Raw genomic sequence first — 26,500 nt, 5'->3', positions numbered from 1 at the left:
GTAGAGGTGATATTTTAAACATGCGGCCCAAACATAACTTGCTGCTGCTCCTGCTGCTGGCTGGCTGGCTGGCTGGCTGGAGAAGGCTGGTTGTTTTTTCAGGAAAAGCATCGCGCCGTTCCCTTTCCTCAGCGCAGCCGTTTCGACATCGCAGTAACCATCGTCAACATGGCCTGCTCTCTTCGGCGAAGGAAGAAATGCCAGCCCGAACCGGGCCGATGGCGGGAACACAAACACCCAACATTATTCATTGCCAATGACGAGTCCGAGGAGCCCAATGCTGCAGGACGCGACCGTCGCGGGTGTGTGCGTGCCTCTGTGTGTCTTTCACAATTTCTTCCTTGTGTGCCTTGTGGCGTGCCAGCCATGGTTTTCTAGTTCAAGTGAAGCACTTGAACGCGCCAAAGCAAACCCTTTTCTTCTTTTTCTCTGCTTCCCCGTCGTACTTGCCGTCGCGCATATACTACCGCCCCTCTTGTTTATGTTCTTCACGAATGGCGCACCAATACCAACAGAGGCAAACTGCTGACTACGCGTAACCCCCGTTTCATGATTCCCCACCACCACTAACACCACCGGTATTCCCTCCTTCTACTTCGGAAACCTTCCCACCCGCCCCACCCCGTCCCGCGTTCGACTGACTGACCGACTGCCCTCTCCCCCGCTTTCTCCTGCCCTGCAATGCTTGGCGCTGCGTCTGGTCCCGTCTTCCTACCACACGAACGCGCGTCGTCTGCACGCGACGAATCCACGAAACTCCCACCCTGGTTTCACTCCCCAAAGCCGTTGGTATGAGCAACCGCGCCGCCGCGGGAGCCGTTTAAATGTGACGTCACGGCGCATGGAAGGGAAAGGGTCGAGTGGTGGTGGTGGTGGTTGTGGTGCTCCTGCTGATGCCGGCGTCGCGCGTGCTGCCTGCCGCCGTAGCCTGCTGTTGTTGGCTGCAAAAATGTTGTCTGACACATTCCACCGTATCGTAGTGTGCGTTGCTCGTACCGTTCGTTCGTCCGTTCGTTCGTTTGTTTGCTCGTTCGCTTGCTCGATCGTGTGCTCGGTTTCGGGGCGGGTCTCACTGGCTTTTCATACTTTTTTTTTTGTTATGCTCCGACGGCCAACCAACCGAACGACCGACCGAGACCGAGACCGGATCGACACCGAAAACCGGTTTCTCGAACGCGAAAGAAGTGAAAGGAGAGGAAGGTGGACTCGCGAATGGAGACGCACGGTACCGCCGCCGTCACCACCGCCGTCACCGCTGCCGTGGTCGTCACGATCGTCGTCGTCGTCGTCGTCGTCGTTGTCGACGACACGCAAGGCTAGCGGTGGCAAAGAAGAGGTAGAATAGGAAGCAAATGAAAAGCAAAATTGCAAAGTAGTATGTTTGTGTGAAACCGGTTCCACCACTTCGCGGTATGTGTGAAGGAGGAAAGGTTCTACACACAGCCCGAGAAGCCCGCACGGGGGACGGCGGAAGCGGCGCTGGGTCCGAGAGGGCAGTGCGTGGGGCCGGCCGAGACGGTCGGGGGAGAAGACTCGCACCGAGTCTCGTGTATGGCATCGTGTGACGCGATGCGCACGCTAGCAATGGCCGACACGAAGCATAGCGCGTCGTCCGTCCGTTCAGAGTGTCGCGACTGGACGGACGCGGGGATGAAGTGTCACATTGGGTGAGGGTAAGGTAGGCGCAAAAAACCGGTTTCCGTACGTCCGCCCGCCATCACCACCTTGTTGCCATCCTGCGCTTTACCTTGCACACCCCGGACACCCACACCAAGGCGACCGAGTATGGCGTCGAGCTGTTCGCGAGCTTCCCGTTGCAGAACTGCAGACTCAATCGAACCGGTCCGGGGTATCGGGAAATGGGGATGGGATGAGCGCGCGAAAGATGCGGCAAAGGAAGGCGAGCGAGAGCGTCTGTAAAGCAACGGAATTATTGGAGATTGTTGAAAGCGACAACCCGCTGGGGAGGGGGGTGGGGCTGCCTGGTATAAGTTGCAAGATGAGAAGCGCCAACTGAAAAGACAAGAAAACACAAAAAGTATGAAGTAAAAGAGCGAAGCAGAGAATAGGAAGTGAAAAAATGGGGAGGAATGTGCGAGTGGAAGTAGAAACAACAAACCATTAGCAAAAGAAATATAAATAACTGAAAAGACAGACAAAACAAGAGCGCGCCACCGTGGCGCGGAAGAAGGTAGTGTAAAGTAACAAAGAACAAAGCGAAAAAGATGAGAAACCAAGCAGACGAAGGCACGATCGAGCTATTTCTGGTACGGAAAAGCCTTTCTGGTGTGTATTCTGTGCCTTGCGACGCGGGATAGCTATTGATTCTTTGCAGTCGTTGTTCCGTAAAAGTACCTCCTACCTTGCATCTACAATAGGATGCTGATGGAGCAATTGAACTATCATAAGCCACTAAAGGACCTTTGGTGTTTCATAAAGGTTTCATATGTAATGGTAAATCTTCGTTCAATACCCCAAAATCGTCCCGAGTATTTGCCACTTTGACATGTACAACGTTTTCGAATAAAAAGCATAGTGGCCATTGAAAAATTCTAGTCGTTTATAGCATCCAATATGGCCGATCAGGAACGCTGAAACAAGCAGTAGACGGTGGAAATAGATCTAGCACTACGATAAGGCCAAATCAATTTTAATGCACTCGTTGAGCATTTAACGACGAAGGGCAGTCGGTTTTTCGTTTCAAATTACAATTTATCATGTTCTCACAATAAATGCGACGGAAAATTAGATAGTCATCCAGATAGGGAAACATTAGTATCGCGTTCATTACTCCATACAGCATCATACATCGATTAAAGTGTTTCCGTCGTTTTCCATTCATTTGTATTTCCGCATCTCGGTCGTCGTCGTCGTCGTCGTCGTCGTCGTCGTTGCCATCGTCGGCCATCTGCAAACGTCGCGTGTAACACATATTTTCCGCAACATCCCAGCCGTATCGACGTTTTGGAAAGGGAAGGGAAAAAGGTTATTCCACCAGGCTCATCTCGGCGGTCGTATCCGGATGATGGTATTGGTGCCATCCTTGTCCACGTGTAGAGTGGCACGCTACAAGCAGCAGTGCGCCGATAGCGCGCATCAGCCCGTCGTTTATCGATCCGTCCGACCGTCCGGATGCTGTCCGGCCGGCACTAGCGTGTCTCCCTGCCCGGGCACATTCAATATCGATTTTGCCTGCATTTTCTCTACTTCCTCTGCTCTCGCGTAACGAAGCATCCCCGGGTCAGGTCGCCCTCGAATGTATGCCGTCCGGGAAGCTCGTCGTCGTCGTCGTCGTCGCATCAGCGAACCGTCGATCGATTTCCGGAGCAGCGGGCAAGATGGTGGCCCTTTTTTGTTGGAAGAGGTGGAGTTTCGTCGAGTATGTATTACCGTCGCTAGCTCCCACAGACTAAAACACACACACAGACAGGCACGTGAATGGCGGCGCGAAGTGAAGGGCGATAAGGATTTCCATTTCCAGGCGGAGGTGAAGTAGTGGAGTTGTGAGCGGCGGAGTTTCATGAATTTTCAACAACCAACGCGTTGCTACTGGAGAAAATTTCATTAAAAAATTCAAATCTTGTAACCCCACCCCGTGAGCTCGTTCCCGGTTAACTGCCACTTCTACCAGATGGTTCTCCTGTTAAATGTACCTCTAAGGTTAAAGTTGTGGGTTTGTGTCCGAGACGTAGAAAGTTTTTGCGGAAATTTTGCTAATTATTCCGGGAACTTTGTTAAGAGAGCTCGACTTGTGTGAACAACGATTACCATTTAATTTACGAGCAAAAAGCACTATTCCGATAAGACTTGAACAGTCGTACAAGTGAGGTTATGAGTCTTAACTCCTGTGCCGCATAACCCCAGGTACTGTATGCTGTGTCGTGGGTTTTTATGGAGCTTCAATTCGGTGCTTAGTACGCAGTTCCGATTGGAAAATACCGTTCATTCGGCGGTTCGTACATCCGACGCCAAGCGCCTACCATCGTTCGCTGATCGAATCACTTCGAAAAACCGGATTGCAAGATCCCGTGGCCAGAATCCGCGCGCCTGGTCATCCGCCTGCACAACAACAAAAAACCTGCTTTTCAGCCTGCTGCGGACCGAATTTCCAGTTAGTCCGATGATCGTGATGCCACGTTGCCGATGGTCTCCCGTGGCATCTCAGAGGCTACTCGATGAAACGAGTTTTCGCGTGCCTTGCGTTGGACAATGGCTATGGATCAAGGCTAACCTGTTCCCTCGCGGTACAGTGGCATCGGGTGTAGGTGTGGCGTTTGTATCCCTTTCTTGGCTCTCAACCGTCACTATCGACGCCACCAGTGCCACTTTCAACGGAGCGTCCCTCGGGAACTGTGATTCCAGTTCGATACCATCCTTTTGCTGCACGTTCTTTTCAGTTCTGCACATTCCAACCTCGACATGAACGCCACGAAGCGAGCCGTCGGAGGGCCTTTCTGGTCATTTGTTTCTTCCGGTGCACCGCGCTAACCAGCAGACGTGCCATCGCCCACCAGACCACCATCGTGGAACTGACCGTGCGCGCTTCATCTGTTCCACCCATCTGTTTTGGCACGTTGGTCACGATCTGCCTCTGCGACCAGGCGTAACTGAGCCGCTGAGCTGCGTTCGAATGGAATTCTTTTGCTAGCTTGCACGACCCCCAGCTTGCTGGGAGACTTAATATTCTGAGTTCGTTGCCATGGGGACGTTATGGGACTATAGTGGCTGTAGTCGATACGATGTCAGTGCCGGGGTGGGTTACGGCAGGTGCTGCAAACGGAAATGGCGATCACGTTGCGCGCTGTGGACGATCATCTCGACCATATTTGATGAGAGACCCAGGACACAATGCCTAAGCTCTGGTAATGTGCGGTAACGATGCCACTGCGGCACCACCATCGCGTTTTATCCTAGGGAAGAGTTCGATGGCCAATCGGCGGGGAACGGCAGCTCGCGCGGTACGATGAAGTTGTTTAAAGTTTGACACCGCGGTGCTGCCATCGAATACACCGATAGAGAACGAACACACTCCAACCAACTCAATCAAATCAGGTGTGTATAATCAACTTCCGATTCGACTCAAGTAGAGCGAAAAGTTAATTTATATTTCCCTCCACCTACGGACCTGGGGACACGCGACCGAAAAGAGGACCGCTTCTTGGGCAAACATTAATCAAACGTAACCTTGCTTTTCTTTGCTTCTTATTCCATGGTATTGCCTGTGTTCCCGGGCTTCCGATTGCTCTCTAGCCTCGGTGCCTTATTCCCTATCTCTCTTTTTCTCTCGTGTTTTTCATTAGGTGTGAAGATGTGGAAAATTACAATTTGAAATCTTGATCACCTAGAACCGAGGAAAAATCCGGTGTAGCACTTCTGGTAGTATTTCCACAAAAAGCGTTTGAAACCCTGGGAGATGTTAACGGCACAGGGAATGCCGAGAGGCTATCCAATACACGGTTCGACGACAGATGTAACTTGTTCGATGTTGTACATACGCATCTACATCGTACTTATCAGTTATTATTATTATGGTTATAGATAGTTATTGTAATTATAGATACTAATACCCATACATGAATCCAAACAGATATCTTCTCTTCCTTCCATCCTGGACGAACTGCTCATCAACTGAAGTGGCTCATGATGCTCGATAAAGGAAGGCAAACAAGTCAATTGTTCGCCCATAATAATTGAATCCTCTGCACTAGAAGAGAACTTGGAACACAAACAGCATCGAATCTACGTTCCTCAACAAGAATACTTAAACGAGTTTTTCCCCAAAAAACCCAGAAAAACCTCAACAGATAGCGGACTGTTCCCGGTACCATTCCATGTTTGCTGCGGCACATGCGTACCATTACACCGGTGGTTAACCGGAAGTGATGATTCCTAGGCCGGTTGGTAGCTAGTGGTGCGGTTCTCCTGCTGCAGGTGATTGAGAAACCTACGCGGAAGACAAGGGGCGCTTCCTACGCTTTCGCTTCCTAGCAGCGAGCTACACTCAAAAGACCATCATCCGATTGACCCGATTGGCCCTGGGTGCTGGGTACGCTTTCGCTTTTTGCTGCTGTGCTCTCGTTGCCTCTTGCATCATACCCGCGAACACTCCTGGACAGCCCAACATTCTGCAACATAAACAAGCAGCAAATTGTGACAAATTTCCGCAGCATCTTCGCAGCTCATCCGGCCATCGCAGGCCGGCCATGGAGCTGGCATAGCGTGTATCGATCCGTTTTCTTGCCACATGGCCCACCCTGGCCGTTGACACAGCAGACGGCAGTATTTGGGTGTGAAGGGGGAAGGGGGAGGGGGGAGGGGGGAGGGGGTGGTGGTGTAAAGTGACATTCTGGAACGCAGCATATTCCTTGCGGTGCTTCATTTCCTTGTTACCATCCCTCCGCTGCAGGAGGGAGGTATATTCGTTTGTGTGAGTTTATACAGCATGCGGGAATGGGCGGGACAGATCGATATTATCCCTCGCATCATCAAACTCGAGCTGTGAGTGGTGAGACGGCAGGCGAGGAAACTTTATTTGCGGAAGATTAGTCGTGGACAGAGAACCGTGATTCGATTTGTTTTGCCATTTTTGGTCGAAAATTTAATTTACTTCCATTTGGTTTTGGCCTCAAGAAGGAGCCGTTTCCTTTTTCCTCGTCTAGCGAATAACGTCGCTTCGTCGCTCTGACTGATGGTGAAGCGAAAGTTTTTAGAAACTTTTTATGCCCTCATCTCCCACGGGGGAAAACAATTCTTTTAGATACTAATTTTGCAAAGTTTTTCTCCGAAACATACCGCTAAAGTTCTTCTCTGTCTCCTCTTTGCCTTCTCTCTCTCTCTCTCTCTCTCTCTCTCTCTCTCTCTTACACACACACATACATATACACACACTTTTATCTCTTTACCAAATTCCAGAATCATATCATTTTGCTGATGATCTAGTTGGCTTAGCTTGAGCTGCCAGAACCACACCCCTAGCAGCAGCAGCAAGGTTGTGGTATGCTGGATAACAGACAGGATGGAAAGAGGCAGGCAAAAATGCGGCGGAGGAGTGTGTAAAATCGTGACTGAAAAGGAAAACTGAACATTATTGATTTTTCCGTCCGTGAAGCTTGGGCGAAATATGTTTCGTCCCAGACCCTGGCCAACTTCATGTCGTCGTCGTCGTCGTCGTCGTCGTAGTGGTCGTGGTTGTCGTCGTCGTCATCGTGGTCGTTGACGCTCGTCCTGTTTAAGATGGTGTTTGTGAGATCAAAATGAGCGTGGTGCAGGAAAACGTCAGAGGGATGATGATGGCCACGACCAACCAACGGCTGCTGCTATCGATCCATCCCACCAGTCTGGCTCTGTCCTGATTTGATGGTCTGGCCCTGGAATTGTTGGCTCGTCGTCGTCCTTGCAGCGCGCAGCGACATCACAGTCTACGCTGAGCCGATGAAACCACTACCAACGCACGCAGCAACCATTGTATGTGGCGTGTCATACAGCTGTATGTCGGTAGCTTCGGTAGTAGACCGCGGTTGTAGTACGCGCTCTGTTTCTGTATACTGTCGGTAGTTATATAGACCACAGCAAACACATAGACTGCGATTCAATTTTCGCCCCCCCAAAACCCCCGCCCCGGCCTGCACCAGCACGGTCTGCTTCTCATTCGGCCCACTTTACTCCGATGTCCGGAACCTGTTTTGGGGCGTTTCAAAGACTCGTGTACCATCTAGCGCCACACCGTGTAGCGCACACCGCTTCTCGTACATAAAGACAGCACCGTGCATAGGTCCTTAAAAGAGGGCTCCGGGCGCTGCGGGTACAACGTATACGATGTGGTGCAAAAAATAGGTAAAACAGCTTCGGTTTCCCACCGATTCGAAGCCACGAAGGTTCGTAAACGCGGCAGGCAAATGGTGGAGGGAAAATGCATTTGAATGAATTACATCAGCGCGTTAGGTGCTTGGCGGAGCGCGAACGAAGCCTAACCGAACGGAAGAACCACTTTCATTTTACACGCTCGGTAGGGATCGGGGATACAGCTGAAACCTCACCGGAACCGTGTACTCCGGGAGGGTTGGACGGGGAAGGCTCGTCAAAACGTGATTTTTTTTTGTTGGTCGCACCGTTCGTTTACAGTCAATTACCTTCAACTTTGCAGCTATGTACAGCTCCAAGCGCTTCCCTTCCACGACCCATTTTCATTCCCAAAACCAGCAGCAGCAGCAGCAAGTCCCCGCGCTACCTGGTTCCACTTTCCACGGCAACCATTCCACCAGCAATCGATGATACTGGTTGTGGCCTTGCGCAAATGCCACAATGGTTAACGTGGTTTACGATGGCACTAGTCCTTCACACGGTCCCGTCTCGTCGGTGGTCGCGATGGCGTGGTCATTGTTGACGAAAAAAAACACGGCCTACCATGCGCCTCCATTGAGCACCCTCACCTGGACCTGACTTTAACTTGTTCTCTCTCTTTTTCTCTTTCCCTCGCTTTCTCTCTCTCTCTCTTTTTGTCTCGCGAACCCCATATGTACATATGTTTCTCTCAAACAGGAATAGTGGCTACTGACTGGTTGGCTGGTTGTCGCTATATGGCGGAGCAGTATTTCATAATAGTTTGTTCATTTCCATTTTTAGCATTATTTATGTTGCATTCATTTGGGGGTTTACCTCGTTGAAATCATTTGGTACGTTTGGGTAAAAGTGCCATAGCATGCGTTTCCGGTTGAAAAGATTTAAATTTTTCGTCAAAGTTTTTCGTGAATATTTGTTGCTGCTAGCAAGCTTACTAAATGGTATTCCCCAATTAATTACATGATTTAAACAATAGGAAACACGATGTACAAATGACCATCTTATCTTCTTTATCTGCACAGATTGTGCCCTATGGTTATGGTGGTCGTTTACATACGTTTGCTAACTTCTCTACTCTACGATTCAGAATAGAAAAAATAAACGAAAACCATGCGTCTCCACTGTAACAGAGAAATTCGGTCATTACCCGGCATATTTGCCTGTGACAATCGCTATTGATTCGTTTCCTGATACGCCGTGATTGTTATCACGTGGAGGACCAGTGCGTCTATCAGGCGAACGAGAGAAAGAGAGAGAGAGAGAGAGAGAGAGAGAGAGAGAGAGAGAGAGAGAGAGAGAGAGAAAAAGAGCGCGATAAAATGTGTCGCTTATCAGCAATCAAGAGGTAATACCACCTCCACCTTACACGCTCGCTACACGATCCGATCGATATGATGATGCGTTTTTCGACGCCTTCACCAGCACCAGCTGGTACGTGCTGGTCGTTTTAATCAACGCCTTGCGCTTGTTCACCTTATCGCTGGTTGAAACCCTTCGACACGCACAATCGACGGGGTCAACTCTCGTCATTCGAACGGATGCGTGATAGCGTCCGTCGTCTCGCTGATACCACGCTGAGTGTTTTCCTTCCTTATCGTGGAACTACCACCTCAGTGAATGAGGTGACTGTGCTCGATCACTTTGGGTTTCGACAGAGTGAGTGTTATATTGAAGCAGGAAGTGGACTGGCGGCAAGGTAAATACTTTTCAGAAATCCTACATATAATGTTCTTGATATCAACACGAAATGATTGACAACCACATTTGCCATTGCTGATATGACAGCGAATTCAAATACATTCTCAAAATATTTGTTCCGGCTCCTGCGGTTGGGCTAACGGACAAAATCGATCCAATTATCATTCTTTCTGCTATTATACCACCCCCAAAAAAGGTAATGATAAATTGAAGCTGCATTTAAATTAAATTATTTGCATACTTTAATGGAATGAATCGGATATTTTTTTTTATTTGACGGTCATCGTCAGCCTGTTCGCCTGTTTTTGTCGCAATAATATGCTCCGAAACGCATCCTTCGCTCCATGTGCATCGGTTCAAACCAACACACACCTCCCGTCGTACACTATTAACGTTGCTTTATGTACTGGAAGTACCGGAAATGATTTTTTGTATGAAAGAAAACGGGCATCTATTTACCACTCTCTTGGCAGAACATTTTAAACTCGTATTCTGCGGGATGCAGCAGAAGCAAAGATTCATAAACGGGAAGCCCCCGGTGCCGGCTGGAGCCGCTGCTACACTACACTCTGTGTCACCAACACACGAAACGGTGTCGAAACGGTGTACCGATCGATAGTCGTAGTCGTTGCATCCGGACGGAGCTGCATCCGGTAGCGGCCGCACAAACTGCAGCTGCGAAAGCAGTATATAGGCGCATGGTGATGTACCCTGGCCGCTATGGGTCACCTCACATGTACCTCCGTACATGGCCGCTTTTCCGCGTGTTAGTCCGCGGGGACACCGCCAATCGGTGAAAATGAAACCATCTTCCGTTCGTACTACCTATGTACTACTACTTCTCACCGCTCGGCACAAGCACGTTCGGTAGATATACGTCAATTTATCTGGCAAACTTCCAGTTTTGCTTGTTCTTGTCTTGGTTTGATATTTTTTTTTATGATGCAAAAGAAGGAGATATAACTTTAAGCTATATATAATGCGCCACCAACACAAAAAAGGGCGCCTCGGAACTAGCATAAGAAAAGCAACGTCCACATCGACTGTACATGAGCCCTATTTTCCAGCCTAATGTGTATTGGTAAATAACGAAGCTCGAACGAAGGATGCCTTGGAGTAGCTGCCACGCCACGGAAGGTACGAAACGAGTGTGACGACGTTGAGGGAGCGAGAAACAGCAGGCGGTTTTTTTTTTGAGATTGTTTTGGTTCGGCTGGCTGCGTGCACTACCCGTACACGGATCGTCCTGTGACTGGGAATACGACACGACGGAATCGTAAATGCTCTATTCCTACCGCTGGGTAGCGAGGCTTCTTTCTTCCTCTCACTCTCGCCACACGGTCACACGACCCGTTAAGGAAAACGTGATGATAACACGTCCGTTCTGGGATACTGAAAGGCAGAAAGAGAGAGCGCGCATTGGCTAGAATGTTTGCAACCATGAAGATGATGATGATGAGGAAGCTGATGATGTTAATGACGGTGATGTAATCCGACAACAAATGGCTGGCACGGTCTATGAGCGTGTGCGATGGGAACCGGGTTCGGTTCGGTTTGAAATGTGTCACGCGTCGTCGTTTTGCTTCTTTTGCTTTGATTTTCACCTCACCTTAAGGGAACGATTTGGCGTGGTAGTAGTGGTAGTAACTCATAGACTTCCAACTCATCACACAACTGTTGTAGAATACCTAAGACCAGTAGGTGGAAGGTGGATGGTCTAGTTGGTTGGTTTCGTCGGTCAAAACATCCACAACGATGACTACGACAACAGGAACAACGACGACGATGACGACGACGACGACGACGACAATGACGACGATGACGATGACGACGACGACGACGAGGAGGACGAAAATGTACAAACGTGACGTATCGCAGCCGTACACGCTGATTAGGCACGCAGATTGCGCTACACGGAAAGCCGTGGCCGTGTTTCCACAAATAACTCTTCCAAGCGGGAGCGTGTTCCTCCTATCGTTCACTGATTTGGTTCCATTTGGCGCATACAAAGGGTAGCCTTTTTTACGTTTCTACCTAGCGGAGTCCACGCATACCTTCCGGACTCATTAGCTCGCCCTCTCATCATTCCCACCAACACTGGCTCTATCTATCGCTTATCAATTGGTAATGGCGCGATAGTATCAACTCGGTGGTTGGTCGGTCCCAGGGGTCAGATGGCTGGGGGCATCACAGAGAACCGGATGAGAGTTGGGACCGACGACGACGACGACGACGACGACGGCGGCGACGGGGTTCGCCCCACTAGGCCAAGTCCGGTAGGTGTCGGTCGCTTATCAACTGCCGCCGTACCGAGCGACTCATGCTGAAGGTCGCGACCTGCGCTTACGCGAAATGCCGAAAAGTGGTTCAAACCGTTTCGTGTTCCGTGCTCCACTAATCAGTCTACTGCAATGGTTGTGTATATAGGAACGGAATTCAACACGAAGTCAACATTCGAATGGACAGTGCAATCGCGCTTGCTCGCAACTTCCCCCCCTAAACGATAACCCTAACTCTCGATGGCTGACCTCGAAGCTCATTTCTGGGTGATTGCGAGCGTATTGTAATCTGCTTCCGACCGGATGCTCATGGTCGCGAACCGATGCAGTATGGTGTGTAGGTCCACATTTTGTTCTTAGGCTCCACAATTGGCAATGTTCAGGCAGAGGGTTTCAGCAATAGGAACTTCTGGTCGTCGACGGTTCTATGTGTGGGTATGGACATCTGGAACCCACCCAAAAAAAAGCCGCCCAACCACAGGAACCGTTACCAAGTTGACATTCTAACCATTTTGTTAATCATCCGACGTGACCGATAATGGCTCTGTACGACCGAAATATGATAAGTCGGTTGCCGGGAGGCCCGGATGGTGGAAAAGCAACGGCAGTGGCAGTGTGCGCGAGAGTGCGAGGTATGGACACTGCTGATAACGATAAAGAGTAACCCCAAGGGTTGACGTGTTGTGTGTGTGTGTTTTTTTATATACTTTTCTCTCTCGCCTTCTAAAGCAAGATAAGCTATCAGGTTTCTTTTGAACGGGCCAAACTATAGTTTGAAGACGGCAGAATATGAGTGAGAAAGTTGACAGAGAAAGTGTTTGCAGAACAAATCTTGCTGGTTCGCTGTTTGGAATTGAAACCACCGAAAATAGATAGCATAGAGTAAATGCCTTCAAAACTATTCACTGAGCATGTACTTCGCTGACCGCATCGGGAAAGCCAGGTGTACGCTTTTTGCTCAATGTTTAATATAATCGAGAATCAGAAATGTACATCAATATTTCATTTTTCCGCCCCGACTGCCGTGCTTCCGATTATGATGCGATAAATAGTATGTTTTTATTAGTATTCTTTAGTATTCTTTTTAAATTTATACGGACTCTTTAGTAACTTTCTTTCATCGTACCCCTTCATTGCTTAACTATCACATCAATCATAATGCAGATAAGGGTTATGACCAAATTTCCAGAATATATTGAACGAAATATTTAGCAGCTCTTTTCCTATATAATGGCGATCGAATCCAACACACAAACACATTAACATAACATGATTTCTGAATATTATTAAAAGCTCCCGATCTCAACCACACGGCATTCCAGATACCATCGCTGAAAGAAGCGCAATCCCGTTATCGGGTAATTGGCCCAACAATTGATAGCAGAGGAGCAGACTTGCGCTGTACGTCGCCAATTTTTTTTTCCAGCTCCTCCTCACTGTGACCGCTTATCTGCACAAATCTGAATTGCGAACGAGGCGGGTTAAATCCTGGGACCCCTGGGCGCCCTTGCTGGCCACTGCATCCCCAAGCAAGAGCATGTTGAGACCGGTTTCTGTGGGTGGCTTGCTTTCATATATCGGGGAATTTTCTTCCGAAAACTAGTTGGCCAATGGGGTTCCCAGGGTTTTGGGTTTCGGCATGTCAGGAGACCGTTATAGGAATAACAACGCCGGTTAACCGAAAACGGGAAAATTAAAGACCAAAGTTTACGATGAAAAATGCTGTTCGATCAACGATAATTGAGCAGCACATTTATAAACCTAAATTAACGTTCTGTTCCACACCCACCCAGGGGTAAAATGACAAAAAGAACAGATTGTGCTGCAGTTTGAAAGAGGACATCGTTTTGTAGCCGCAAATTGCTAGGATGGTACTAGGAACAAAAGTAAAAGCCAAATAATAATATGGAATGGAAATGATATGAAACAAATATGCAACATGTTTGAAATACTTTTGAAAAAATTAGTTAACTTTCTGAAAAAGGAGAGATATATTTTCGTTGGTTTGCTTGCAGGGTAAAAAAATTACAAATCTGTCAGAGGGTGAAACATCCTAAAGTTAACAACGCAATAAAGCTGGAAACTTGTTAATGAAATCGCTTTCTTTCTGTCCGGTATCCTGATGCTCCGGATCTCGCTGATACAGAAGAAGAAACCAGCGTGTGCGTGCTCTTATCAACAAGGACGTCACACAGAAGAAAAAGATGAACATAAAAATATGCTAGATGTGAAAGTTTAATTAGCAAGCGGAAGGACGTGTATGCGTGTTGTATGTTTTTTGTGTCATGATAAAACAAATCTAAATGCATTTTATCAAGCAAAGTGTTCTATATGTCGATATCATAAAGTCAATTTTATTCCATGAAATCCTTCCGTCGCTCGCGATCCAGCGCCATCCGCGATCACGGAACGCGCACGAAGATTAACCACCACCTCTCTATCTATTCAAAAGCTCTGTATACAATCTCAATATCATTATTCTTGGCAGGTTTTTCGCGTGGATTAGTTTCTGAGGTCTTTGGCCGCTTGCTCAATCAGTATGTAAGCTTATACATTGGAGTGTCATAGAGCCATTATGGCTATAGCATATGCCAAGATCTATTCGCGGACTCCACTTCAGGGTTTGAAATGAGTACGCTGGTAATTTTCTAAGACTTGTCTGATGATTAAAATCTGATAGATATTCTGTAGGAAATATTTTCAACATCATAAGTAGCACTCATTGTAGGTAAAATTCCATGCCCGTGTGTCGCAGGCACCAATGATAAGGAGTTAACTCAAACAAAGCATAAGCATATGATATTTTTGTAGATATGGGCTTGTATTGAGTACGAACATGACTTTGTATCACTTAGCAAGGCACTTGTTCGCGGCTTTTTCCCGAAGCACGTCACGCTCGGTGGCGCTGGTTTCGGATTACGTCTCGGAAGTGAAAATAATAGTAATAAAAAAACGCATCATTTATCATGCGATCCACGATGATGGCGCGCATACTCTCGCAAGTCGCGGCGGCTTGAATGAATAATAAATCATTAGAGAGGGAAGCGGGAACGGCCCCGTTCCGGTCAAACTGCGCATCTGTGTGGGTAGCGCGAATGTTTGCTTTTTTTTGTTTTCTCCTCCACCGCCCCCTCCCCCTCACCCCTACCGACAACCCGTTCCGATACCCACTTCCGAGCATATTTCTATGTTTTGTTGCTTGTTCTTTCGCTTTCATTTCACCTCCTATCAACCGATTGTTTCGTCAGCAGAGAGCCCGAGATAGCGGTCAGAAAAAAACGGTCGTCGGCGTTTTGTGCGGTGCGGCTGTGAGTCACTGGGAGTGAGTGAGAGAAAGCGAGCGTGCGCCCGACAGAGAAAGGGATACACTTTTCGATTATCGCACCACTTCGTGTGCACTACTCCACGCGCACACGGCTCGTCGGTACACGGGTGCGCATTGGTGTGTGTGACATGGTCGCTCGGCGGCCATTCTGGCGATGGTTTCTCGGTATTCTCTGTCTCTCTCTCAACTCACAACAACTTCGGCGTCGGTCGGTGCTCGGTGTCCGCGTATCGTGGTCCGCTTGAAAATTGGTTTTAAATATTTTCGGTCGCGCGCGTTTGCATTGTCAATTTTATTAATAGGTAATGAATAGAGTACACGAGTTATTAACGGTGAAAAAAATAACATACGAAATTTGCCCGGAAGAGTCGGAAGGTTTTGCATAGAAGGGCGCATCAAGCCACGGTTCAAAGGCAGAGGCGACGCAGAAACCCTCATCATCATTCAACGGCGACGACGTCGAGGACGGAGGTGGTTCCGTTCGCGAAAAACGGCCATCTTTTTGCGTGGGCCATTTGCCGCGGCTGAAATTGGCAGGCGGTGAAACAGTGTGCGTGCTTCCTGTTGGGCTGCTTGACGACAAACGGGTTGGGTCGCTATAATCGTGCGTGTTGGCATATTTTTGAAAAATCCCTCTTTTCCCGGCGGTGACTACAGTCTGCGTGAAAGAGAAGAACATCTCGTGCATTGTGTGATGGGACGAGGAAAGAAGAGGAAGCCAAAAATGATCCAATGATTGTTGTTCTAATTGTGATGTGAAAGTGCACAAACGATTTCTGTGAGCAAATTATCAAAACTGCACACCAACAGCGGCTACTGCCACGAAACAGAACCTCTGTCGTTGCCTGCTGTGGGTGCAACGGAGAAGGAACCGTTTCCCGTCGGCCGGAATGTAATGATGGGTTGCGTTGACTACGCAGTCCTTTCGGCCAACTGGGCGAAACACACAACATTATTCTACATTTCGGTTCGTGGGGCGCGTTCGAAGTGAAGCGGTGATAAGTGAAAGATAACGCGCGACCCACTCACCGCCCCTTATCAGCGCACTGTGAGGAAAGTAGGCGAAAGGGGAAGAAGCGGTAGTCCTACACACTGACCGTGTCGTGGACGCCACGTGAGTGTGCGTTTGCTGGTGTCATTAGCGTGAAATCCCGACGGAAAATCCGTGATAGAAATGATAGCAAGAGCGTTGACGGTGATCGGCGGCAAGAAACGGTTTATAAACGGTGTGACCCAGAAGCAGCTGCTTGAAATTGATTCACCGACGGGAAGGCGTTCTAGTTGCTAAATTTTTTTTTAATATCACTTCTTGAACCCATCTCATTTTGTAAATTGTATGCGAGCAGCAGCCTTGGCGAATGTCGTTTATTCTAATCATTAATCTCGATTGTAATTTTCAGGAGCGTTGTGAACAACCTTATATCCTATCTTCCCACCGCGTACGGTGCGGTTGCGTGAGTGTACATGTATGTGTGTGTGTGCCCGTAAGTGTGTTTTACAGTGTGACAAGAAGTGAACATTAAAACAAAGGATTAGATACAGAGAAACCCCGGAACAACCGACATTTGTGGCAAAATGTCGGTCCAGGCGAAGCGGCAGCACTGCTACCTGTGCGACTTGCCACGCATGCCGTGGGCAATGATAAACGATTTTTCCGAGCATGTATGCCGTGGCTGCGTTAACTATGAAGGTGCGGATCGGATTGAGCTGGTGCTGGAAACGGCCCGACAGATGAAGCGTATCCACTCGGCAGCCACCGGCGGACCGAGTGGTGGTAGCGGCAAACGCGGTGGCCACGAGAACGGCGAACTGTCACATCGCTCGGTACCGACGGTAGCCGGGCCACATCACTATTCGGTCCGGGCCGGACCGAACGGACCCACACTGGTAGATTTCACGCCCAAGCACGAACCACACGATATCGGAAGTGTGCGAGGTGGTGTTCCGGGGCCACGCATGCAGCAACATCTTCCGCCACAGCATCATATGCCACCACATGCCGTTGGAGGCGGTGGTGGTAGCGGCCGACAGCAAGTCGTTCCGCCAGCCCTGTCAGTGAATCTAAAGCGGCCACCGCCAGATGACGACGATCATCAGATGGATGGGCCGACGGGAAGCGCCAAGCGTGGAGGGCCCGATGATCCGGTGGCCATCGCACAACAGCGTCCACCATTGACGCGGGGTGAATCGCTGCCCGCCGTACCATTTGTCCCGGATCGTCAGCCCAGCTACAAGGAAAAACATCCCGTTCGGACCGCTTCCTTCGATACAGCCGCATTCAAATCGATGGGTAAGTCCGCTGATCGCTACCACCACGGAAGGATGGTCATTACACGAAAGCATGCCAGCGCATTTCCTTCTTCTTGCCACATGCATTGCGTGTTGCGGGTCGCCGCTGCCCCCGATCCTCTATAGAATCCCAAATCTACTTTTCCATCCAATCTTCCTCGTCGATAGAGTAGGCTATGAGCGTAGTTGGTTTGGTTGAAGTGAAAAGGTAAACCTGAAATCTGATGTGTGTGATTGTGTGTTTGTATGTGTTGCTGTATTAGGTTTTTTGGTGCTGGAGTAACAAAACCGTGTGCGAATCCCGTAATTTCCCATATATCCCGCAAAAGAATTCCTTCTTCTCGAGGTGGTGGCCCCTGGTTCGGTTTGGTTTGGTTTCGGCGTCCCTTGTTGTTCCCTTTGGTCGATGGTTCTCTTTTTTGCGTTTTATCGTTTTGTTGTATTTTTGGCAAACAGTAAAGCAGAGATCCCTTTTTTATGAGCATTAGGGTAGAATGTACGAATGACGGTAAATTTACAGCTAAACTGGGAGGGTGTCCTTTGGAATCTTACCGGGAATTTACTGGGTTTTTTTTTGTTTGTCCAGCGTCATTCCCCTTTCATCTTGTCCGTACTTTTGCGATGGCGTTCTAATGATGCACTCTACCTGGAAACGTTTACCCTGCAAAAACATTATAGAACGATAAAAAGTTCAAACAAAAATGGTTTAAAACATGCAAATCCTCGTGGCCATACCGGCCGGCCAAGGCGTGCTGCTCAGCGCTGTGAAATGATTTCTTACCGTACGCGACGTCGGACATTGCAAATGGTTGCTGGGAAAATTTGATCCTTTTTGAATTGTGTTCCGTTCGAACGTCGTAACAATGCGTCGGTAATAGTAGGTGAAATATAAGGAAGCGGTTGCTAGCAACCTTTACCTATGATGACGCTACGATGAATTCACTTGGAAAGGGAAGATGGGCTTGCTATGATGCGACTCTCTACTGCCATACTCAACGGTTTCCTCCTCACCTTCAAGACGGAGTTTGCGGCGGGTGTGACGCAAATCTGACGCTATCCTGGCTACATATGCTTCAAGTTCAAGGCCTCATGATGGTAGAAAGAAAGCTGCTGCCTGTATCGATGGGCAGATGATACATTTGAACTTCGAATGCCGGGCACCATCCGGCAACAACAGAGACAGCTACAGCGACAGCAGCAGCAGCAGCTGGTCCCGTTGTTGGCGCGTCAATCGCAGGTATCAGCTGACGGAAGCGACCGGCCTTGTCTTTCCTTCGCTCCCACAGCCGAAGGACGACAGTTAATAACGGCACATCCAGCCCAAGACAGAGGGGCCTGCTTGACGGATACCTTCGTAGATGTTTCCTCTCTATCGCACACGCATACACATACTGTCTCACTATTTCATTCAGCTTATGTTGCTGACTGTTGCATGATGCTTTATGTGGCAGATATTGTTTCTTTGTTTTCGAAATATTGGTCTATCCTTTTAAATCTGTGAAACAGACAGACCTAACATGTACAGAACACAGATGAAGAAAGAGAACAGATAATGGAAAGGACGCTTGGCACAACGAATGTTTGGAAAGAAAGTTCTGTTTTTTATCATGCTCAAATCAGCGTGATTGTGTTAAATATTTCGTAAAGATTAATGGCTACTCGGATATGACAGAATTTGAAGCCACAACTATGATGATTGTGCATAGAGATTGTCAGCCGATGGTTACTCTGCTCTTGTTTTATTCAATGGGATTTTTTTTGTAAGATTTCTTCTCATCTTCACTTTATCCAAGCGATTGAACGACGATTGCACCGGTAAAGCCGACGGCATTTGCATAGCCGGTGAGTGGTGAACATGGATGAGTGAATGGATTGACTAAACAGAAAATCGATATGCAATCCTCCCCCGGTGCACAGATCGCTCACGTTGGTAAACGAAGCTGATTGTACCTGGTCGGGGCTGGCAGCGCGTTTTAGCTTCAGCCGTTGGTACTTTCGTCTGGATATTGCACCCAGAACAGGAGGGGCGGAGACGACACACTGTGTGTAAGTTAGTCGGTCGCGGGTATGCGTGCGTGTTGGTGTCTTGCTCCGTTCACTGTTTATCATATGCCGGTTTGTTGTTTATCTATGCGTATGTAGTTGTAACCAGAACCCATAGAGGGGCCCGGGTGGCTCCCCCTCCTCCCTTCCCCTTTTCGGTGTACACTCTTTTGGTGGTGTATCTCCCAGCAGCAGCAGCAGCATCTCCTCCCCATCGCACGTCTGGCTTCTCCCTGTCCCAGCTCCCCACCAAGCCGGCTTGCAATCACCTGGAGCAATCCGCGGTGTGCTTGCTGCTTGCGTGTTTGTGTCGGTCGGTCGGTCGCCCGGTCGCCCGGTCGATGGCGTCTGACTAATGGTTTGGCTTTGACACACAAGCGTCATGTTCTCACCTTCCCACAGCTGGCCAGCGCCAGCGAGTCCCCCCCCCGGGTGCCTCGCTACGCCTCGCACCGCTGCATCGTTGTCTGGTTTGGCAGCCTTTGGCTTGGGTACCGTGTGCCTGCTGCACTGTTGCCACGTTTACTCGGCATGATGATGCTCCATCTCTCCACTACGCTAGTAGCGGTACCTTTTCGGATTGACTCACGCTGATGACCCGCTGCCTACTATGCTGTTCACTGGAAAGAAGAGGCACGACGAACGCGACGAATGCACCAACCGACGCACACCTCGGCATCCATTGGCTTTTATGGTTATTTTTAAAGTGCTCCATCGCTGATGATGAGACATTTTTATGTTGTGTTGTGCTTTGTTTCCACACCACATCGCTTGGCACGCTGGCCAAATGCTGTTCGTGTGTGTATGTGTGTTGGTGATTGTTTCTATTGTTGGAATTCTGTCCATTCTTAGCACCAGGAAACAACATCACACAGAGCAGCCGTGACCGGAGCTTCGACTCAATGGATAATTCAACGACCCGGACTGCGTCATCTCGTGAGGCAGTTTTTGTATAAATTTGATTATTTGTCTTCTTCGAGATTATTGTAGAGCGGAATGTACAAAGATGTTGTACTTCGCTTCTCGACTGTATTGTGATTGTGTTGTTGGTTAACACCAAAACGGTTGATCGTTATTCGCTGGGGAAATAATGTTAAAATCCATTTAACCGACGCAACCGACGTGCGAATCCACTCACCACAGCATTACACATCGGAGGCAAGAGTCGGTTTGGCCTAATTCAAACCAGTTTGGCGTGTTTTCCTCAGCACGCGCGCGATGGACGCTCTGGTGGTGGATCTGGTTTTTTGGAGTACATGCTGCTGCTGGTTGCTACGCTACCGAAGTGTTCCGTCTTGCAATTACCGGTGTTGGTTTGGTGACGGCAAGCGAACGTCGCCCGCTCTGCACATTGATGGTACTCTTTCTCAACAACAAAAAATCGATCAAAGCGTAGTTGTAGAACCAGTTTTCGTTTTGTCAAAACAAAAAAACACGAAGATATATCGTCCAGCAGAGCAGCAGCAGCAGTAGATACATGCTTTAATTTACAGCGAATAAAAATGTTAACAAATTACAAGCCAAAAGCAACAGTTGCAAAGATGGAGCATGAATAAGCAAGCATGCCATGACTCCCAGTAGCTGCCCGATTTTTAAACTGAGTGAGATTGTTGTTAAAAATTAAAATAGTACGAAATAAAAGAAAAGTCTGCCTTCGAAGGCATCTCTGATCATCGGGGAATGGTTGAGGTTAGCATATAAACAGAAGCAAAACTAAGACCTACTAGCGCTGTGAAGAGCAGTGCCGCGCATGTCTTGTTGTCGTCGTCGTGTGCTTGCCGCGGCTGCCCGTGACTGCTTGCGTGCGTGCGTCTGTGTTTGCGACCAAAGGCCATCCAAACTGTGGTTCAAGTTTATGGATTACATCATCACCCCACTCATCGTCGTCGTCGTCGTCGTCGCCGTCTACGTCGTTGCACCCGTTTTACCAGCTCCTTCCCGTTGTCCCACTTGCCACGGGTTGGTGGCGTTAGTCGCTTGACGTGTTTTCGCGGCTCGTGACGGCTGCCCTCGTATACTGGTCCATAGCGAGGAGGCGGAGTATACTACCAATACTAGTCTTTCTCGTCTTTCGAGCGCACAGCCACGCGCAACACTAGCAGAACGAAAAAGCCAGCAGCAACAGCAAGCGGGGCTGCTACTGCCCCATGACAGACGAGGGGTGGTTTTATCCAGCCACGACGCAATAGACAACGCGACGGCCCGACACCTGTGTTGGTGTGTGCGCGCGCGTAGCAATGTGAAGCACTTTGTTCACCGCCAACTGCTGAGTCGTTGGTTTGTGGGTTTTTTGTAGCGGTAGCCGGCGTGGTAGTAGGTTTAGCATGAAAGAACATTCCACTCGCACTCCCGAACTGGCCGAACGTCCTACAAGAGCAGCTATCCGTCGTGGCTTGGGTAGATCCACCAACACACGCACACTTCCGGACGGGTGTATCTGGGTGGTTTTTCATTCTTCGATTTGCCCCTACTAGAGTACGATGACCAGCCATGTCTAACGCGGGAAGGGGGTGTTGGTCAGTCGCTTTTAGAAGTTGTTTAATGTTTACCTTTATTTGGTTTACGGTAACCCTTTTCTCGCTCAAAAAGGATCTCGTTCGTTGCTTGGACCTACTTTTGTTCACTTATGTATATCCGAATTTTATTCATCAACCTACCATTTTTAGTACAGTTAGAATTTTAGTACAATGCGTAACATGATGGATCACAGTAGCGCGGAAACGATAGCGATTTTTTACTTAACTACCCTCCTTTTACTTAACTTTTACTTAACCCTCACGGTCCTCATGTTCGTAATTGAAATATTCTCCGTTCAAAACGTAGCCAAGAGAAAATGCTCAATAATAAATGCGGTTCAATTCATGCTCTTATTCCCCTCGGTTGCTAGTTAATGGGCGCGTAAACCAGTGATGGGTTGTGGGGCCTTGCCTGCGATCGATTTTTCACTCTCTATCAAAGGTGATGGCCAAATGAGGAGCAGGAACGAAGGAGAAGGAGGAAGGGAACCGCTCGCTCTCGGTTTGAACTCGAGTTTGCCGTGTGGGCCGCTGGCCGATGGGTCAGGGGCAAGTTTCATGAAAACGGGAATCGATGACGAATCGAAAGCAAACTCAAATCTCTCCTCTGGCCATGCGCACACTCCCACCAATAAGCAAAGGGTGGGCACCGTCGTTGGGCGCTGGTTAGAATGGATGGGTTTGGATGAGTAGCGCGTATCGTTCCATCATTGATGATGGTACCAGGACGCAGCGGTGTGGGGTGGAGTATGTTGTTTGCTTCTGCTCATGGAAAATCGATCAATCTGTACTATCCTTCTATGTGTGTGTGTATCCCTGTTTGTAATTGTACCGAGAACAGAGGAATTTGTTTATATCGTTTCAAGAAGCATGGGTGCTGTGAAATGACCAAAGCAGAGCATTCACAGCATCACAGTAGGCGATGTAAATGGTCGGCGTCGAGGATTTAGTGATCAAAGGCACCAATTCCGTTCATCAAAAATGGCTTAACTCCAAGAAAAGGCTTACTTCTATATCTAGTTACTGTCTATAAATTCTAAGGATTCGTTCTCTTTTTAGTGTGGTATGTGTCTACACGATGGATCGGATAGATTGTTAAAGTGCAGTCATCCACGCGGCCAGCCAGTGACGATGAATGAAGTGCAGTACACCTGTGCCCCATGACGGGCCACGGCGCCAAAACACGCACATCGCTCTGGTTCTCGAAACAAAACAAAGAAGCGTACAACATATGTTTCAAACATATGGAAGGATGTCGTAGTAGGGATTCGTCACTTAGGAATGGAGCTTACAACTCACCCTAACGTGAATGCCCACTGCCTGCCTGTTCCCCTTTGCCTAGACGTGAGTTGCCGTAACATTGAAGGATGATTACGTCGCTCCGATTGGTTTCTGCGTAAAGGGGGAGGTTGTTGGTGGCGGCGTGGCCCCCGTTTATGACGTGACAACATTCCCTTTCTCTTACTTAATCATGGTCTGGCGGAAACAGGATTATTCATTTTTTCTTCTTCTTTCAATCGCCCCGTTACAATATCATCGGGCAGGCCCCACTTGCCGAGTGCAGTGGTGGAGGGCCAGGCCAGATCTGGTTGGTTGGTTGGTTGGTTCGTTGGTGCCATGTCATAAATATGCGCTCCGACGAAAACGGAAAGATGATTCAACGTCAGAGAGACGACGTGCTGACGAGGCGGCACGCGCAACCCACCACAACACAGTCTCAAACCTCAAATCCGTTCCCCACGGTCCCTTTTTCCCTTGACCACTCCACACGAATAACCTACTTTTGCATCATGCGCCCCATGGATGGCGTTGCTCCCGCGTTTGCTCACGCGCACAAGCTTCTACCGGGCGGTGCTGCGTCTTGTGCTGCTATATTGCCCCTGTTGTTGTTAGTGGCCTTTCTTGTGCTCCTTCTCTCTATCTCTCTCTTTCTCACTAACACACACTCTTTATCTCTCTGTCTCGTGACGACGGGATGCTGTGTAAGGTGTGGCGAGCAGGACGAGACCAAGACGAGCATTAACTATAACTGTACATTATATGCTTGCATGGTATGCCTGTCTCTCTGTGTTATGTATTCCATCTATATGCTTTCAGCCCCGATTCCTTCATTTGATCTGCGTTCTTCCCGTGTTTTCTTGTTCCCCTCTCTGGTCTGGTCACCTTCACCGGCGACGGCTGGTTTTGCTTTTGCTTCCTTGCTTGCTACCTTGCGTGCTACGAAGGGAATGGAAAAAAAATAATAGAAAAACCTTCCATAATACCGGATTGAAAGCCGGTTCTGTTCCGTACCGTACGGCAGAAGGGAACACGAGAGAGATGGGAATCACATTCCGAAAATCGGCGAAGACGCGAGGTACATACAACCCAGTCTTCATCATCATCATCATCATCATCATCCTTCTCAACATCATCTTCAGAACACGTAGCCTACTTGTGCCGTGTGCGACCGTGGCTCATCTACTGTCCCTTTTTCTCTCTTTCCCTCTCCTGCCGTTTCGCTTTTCACTGGCTGGGTTCTTCCGTTTTCCGTTTTCATCGTCATTTCATGCTTCGTGCTTAGAAGAAGAAAGCAGCAGCCTGTCTTCTCTCTTTCAAATCGCGGCCTCCGTTTTGATATCAGATTTCATTTTCTCCTGCTACTTACCACCGGAGAAGAAACCAATTTTACCTTCATTCGCTCTTGGCACAACACGAGACGAACGCATGCCGGACGATTCGTGCCGCTGCCCTTCTTTTGACGCGCTAGAACATTGCGCGCTTCCTCGTTCCCCCTACCTTTCTTCCGCTATGTTTTCGTCTGTTTTCTACGGTTATGTAAACAAGTTTGAAAACACGCAACACGAAGTAGTAGTGCGCCGACCGCTCCGGTTAGGTGAAGAAGAAGGAAGGCCACGGAACGTAACATGATGGGCCCTGTACAGAAAGTTCTATTTCCTGGTGATTAATCCACCGGAGGCGATTAGGTTTACTTTTCCCGCCGAGGTCGTCACTCGAAGCCAAACAACGGTTTAGAAGTTTGTTTTCCAATTTCTATGGAATGTGTGCATGCTTTGGTTGAGGAGAGGTGTTGGTTTGGATCTCGTTTCAGTCAATTTGGTCAAGCATCATGCGCCTCCATTCCTATCGAATGGTTGGGTTTTAGCTTCTTGTATCGTACTAGTGTCATGGGCAGTAGACAGTAGCATTTTTTTCATGGATGCCACTATGAGATACTATCTTTTCAAATTCTTCATAAATGCGGTCCTTTATTTCCTTTGCTTGTAAATCGCAACAAGTTTGGAGATTAATTTGCATTTATTGCTTGGTATACTGCTGCAAACATTCGCTTGATTCAATCATTTCAAAGAACTTTGAATATTGATCACGCGAATCTATACGGAGTTATGCTGTCGAATATAAATCATATTGTCATTGTCAATACGCAAAACTTCCAAATAACTTAGTAAAATACTACTCTAGCATTAAGCACTCTGTAGACGTTGGAACTCGGGCTGGAGCAAAATTTTACGGTCCCGTTATGAATGTTAATGGGTTGAATGAATGTCGGGGTTTTTGTTTCACTTTCCATCACTTTTGTTCGTAAATGTGTGGTTGGATAAAAAGAATTTTACCAGCAATATAATTAATAGTTTGATAGTTTGTAGTTTGTTCACTTCGTTTCATAGAAGAAGTAGCAATTGATTAAGGTTTAAAAAAAGAATAATAAAGGAAAAGCGAGATTTTATTGGTCCAATTCGGCCAAATGTAAACGAAAGCGATGCCTGTCATCACCTGCGACTTTTGTTGCCATGCACGCTAAACAACGGCCACTTTGATAACTTCCTGCACGCTAAACAACGGCCACTTTGATGAATTTTGCTGAACAAAATATTTAAAAAAGTAAAGAAATATCATTATTGGAAATTGTTGATGTAATTTTGTTTGTAATGCTGCACACGATTGCGGGAACCGAGAATTAGTGTGTAATGTACATGAATCAGTCAACCAACAAGACAAACCGTAAGGGGTGCATTGAAATACAACTACACGATTTCTGTTTCCGGACTTAAACGGGACTCATTCATTCGATATCAAATCCCTTCCCCTCCTGACGGTACTCCTCGCCGGAGAAGGTTGCTGGTGCCGTGTAGCGAACTTGAAGGGCACCGTACCCGTGCCGCTCGCTTCTGCGCGCGTCTTGCGTTGGATTTCGTCTTTGCTACGAGAAAATAAAACGGTGGGGTGAAGAAATGAAAACGAAAAAAACGGGGACAATGTTATCCTTTTTCAGGTGTTGCTACCCAGCGCAGCACAGCTGCCCTAAGTTATCGTTATGACCTTGCTGCTTGTTGAGCTGTGCCGCCACGTACGTATCCGGTCTCTTGGGAGGAGGAGAAGGAGGAGGAAGATACGGCTCGAGGTAAACGCTCTCGACCGACTTGCCGGTTCGGCCACGCAAATCGGTCATCGGTGCGGTGCGGAACTGGAACACGCGGAAAGGTTAAGGATATAGGAGTTGTTCGGTGGTA

At 48.3% G+C, this 26,500-nt stretch overlaps 1 protein-coding gene across 4 annotated transcripts in view; it reads left to right on the top strand.

Annotated features, from left to right (window-relative positions):
• Window positions 1-15,335: 15,335 nt before the first annotated feature.
• The window catches only part of LOC125949301 (interferon regulatory factor 2-binding protein-like A), a 17,760-nt gene continuing 6,595 nt past the window's right edge, over window positions 15,336-26,500 (top strand). For all 4 annotated transcript variants that reach the window (XM_049676221.1, XM_049676219.1, XM_049676220.1 and 1 more), the window contains exons 1-2: window positions 15,336-15,443; window positions 16,542-17,431. In XM_049676221.1, the coding sequence (XP_049532178.1) occupies window positions 16,717-17,431 (715 nt within the window). In that variant the 5' untranslated portion in view covers window positions 15,336-15,443; window positions 16,542-16,716. The remainder of the gene's footprint in view (window positions 15,444-16,541; window positions 17,432-26,500) is intronic.

The sequence above is a fragment of the Anopheles darlingi genome, chromosome 2, assembly GCF_943734745.1.
Source record: "Anopheles darlingi chromosome 2, idAnoDarlMG_H_01, whole genome shotgun sequence".
Taxonomy (NCBI): domain Eukaryota; kingdom Metazoa; phylum Arthropoda; class Insecta; order Diptera; family Culicidae; genus Anopheles; species Anopheles darlingi.
The sequence above is the reverse complement of the archived record's forward strand: the minus strand, read 5'-3'. Positions and strand labels throughout refer to the sequence as shown.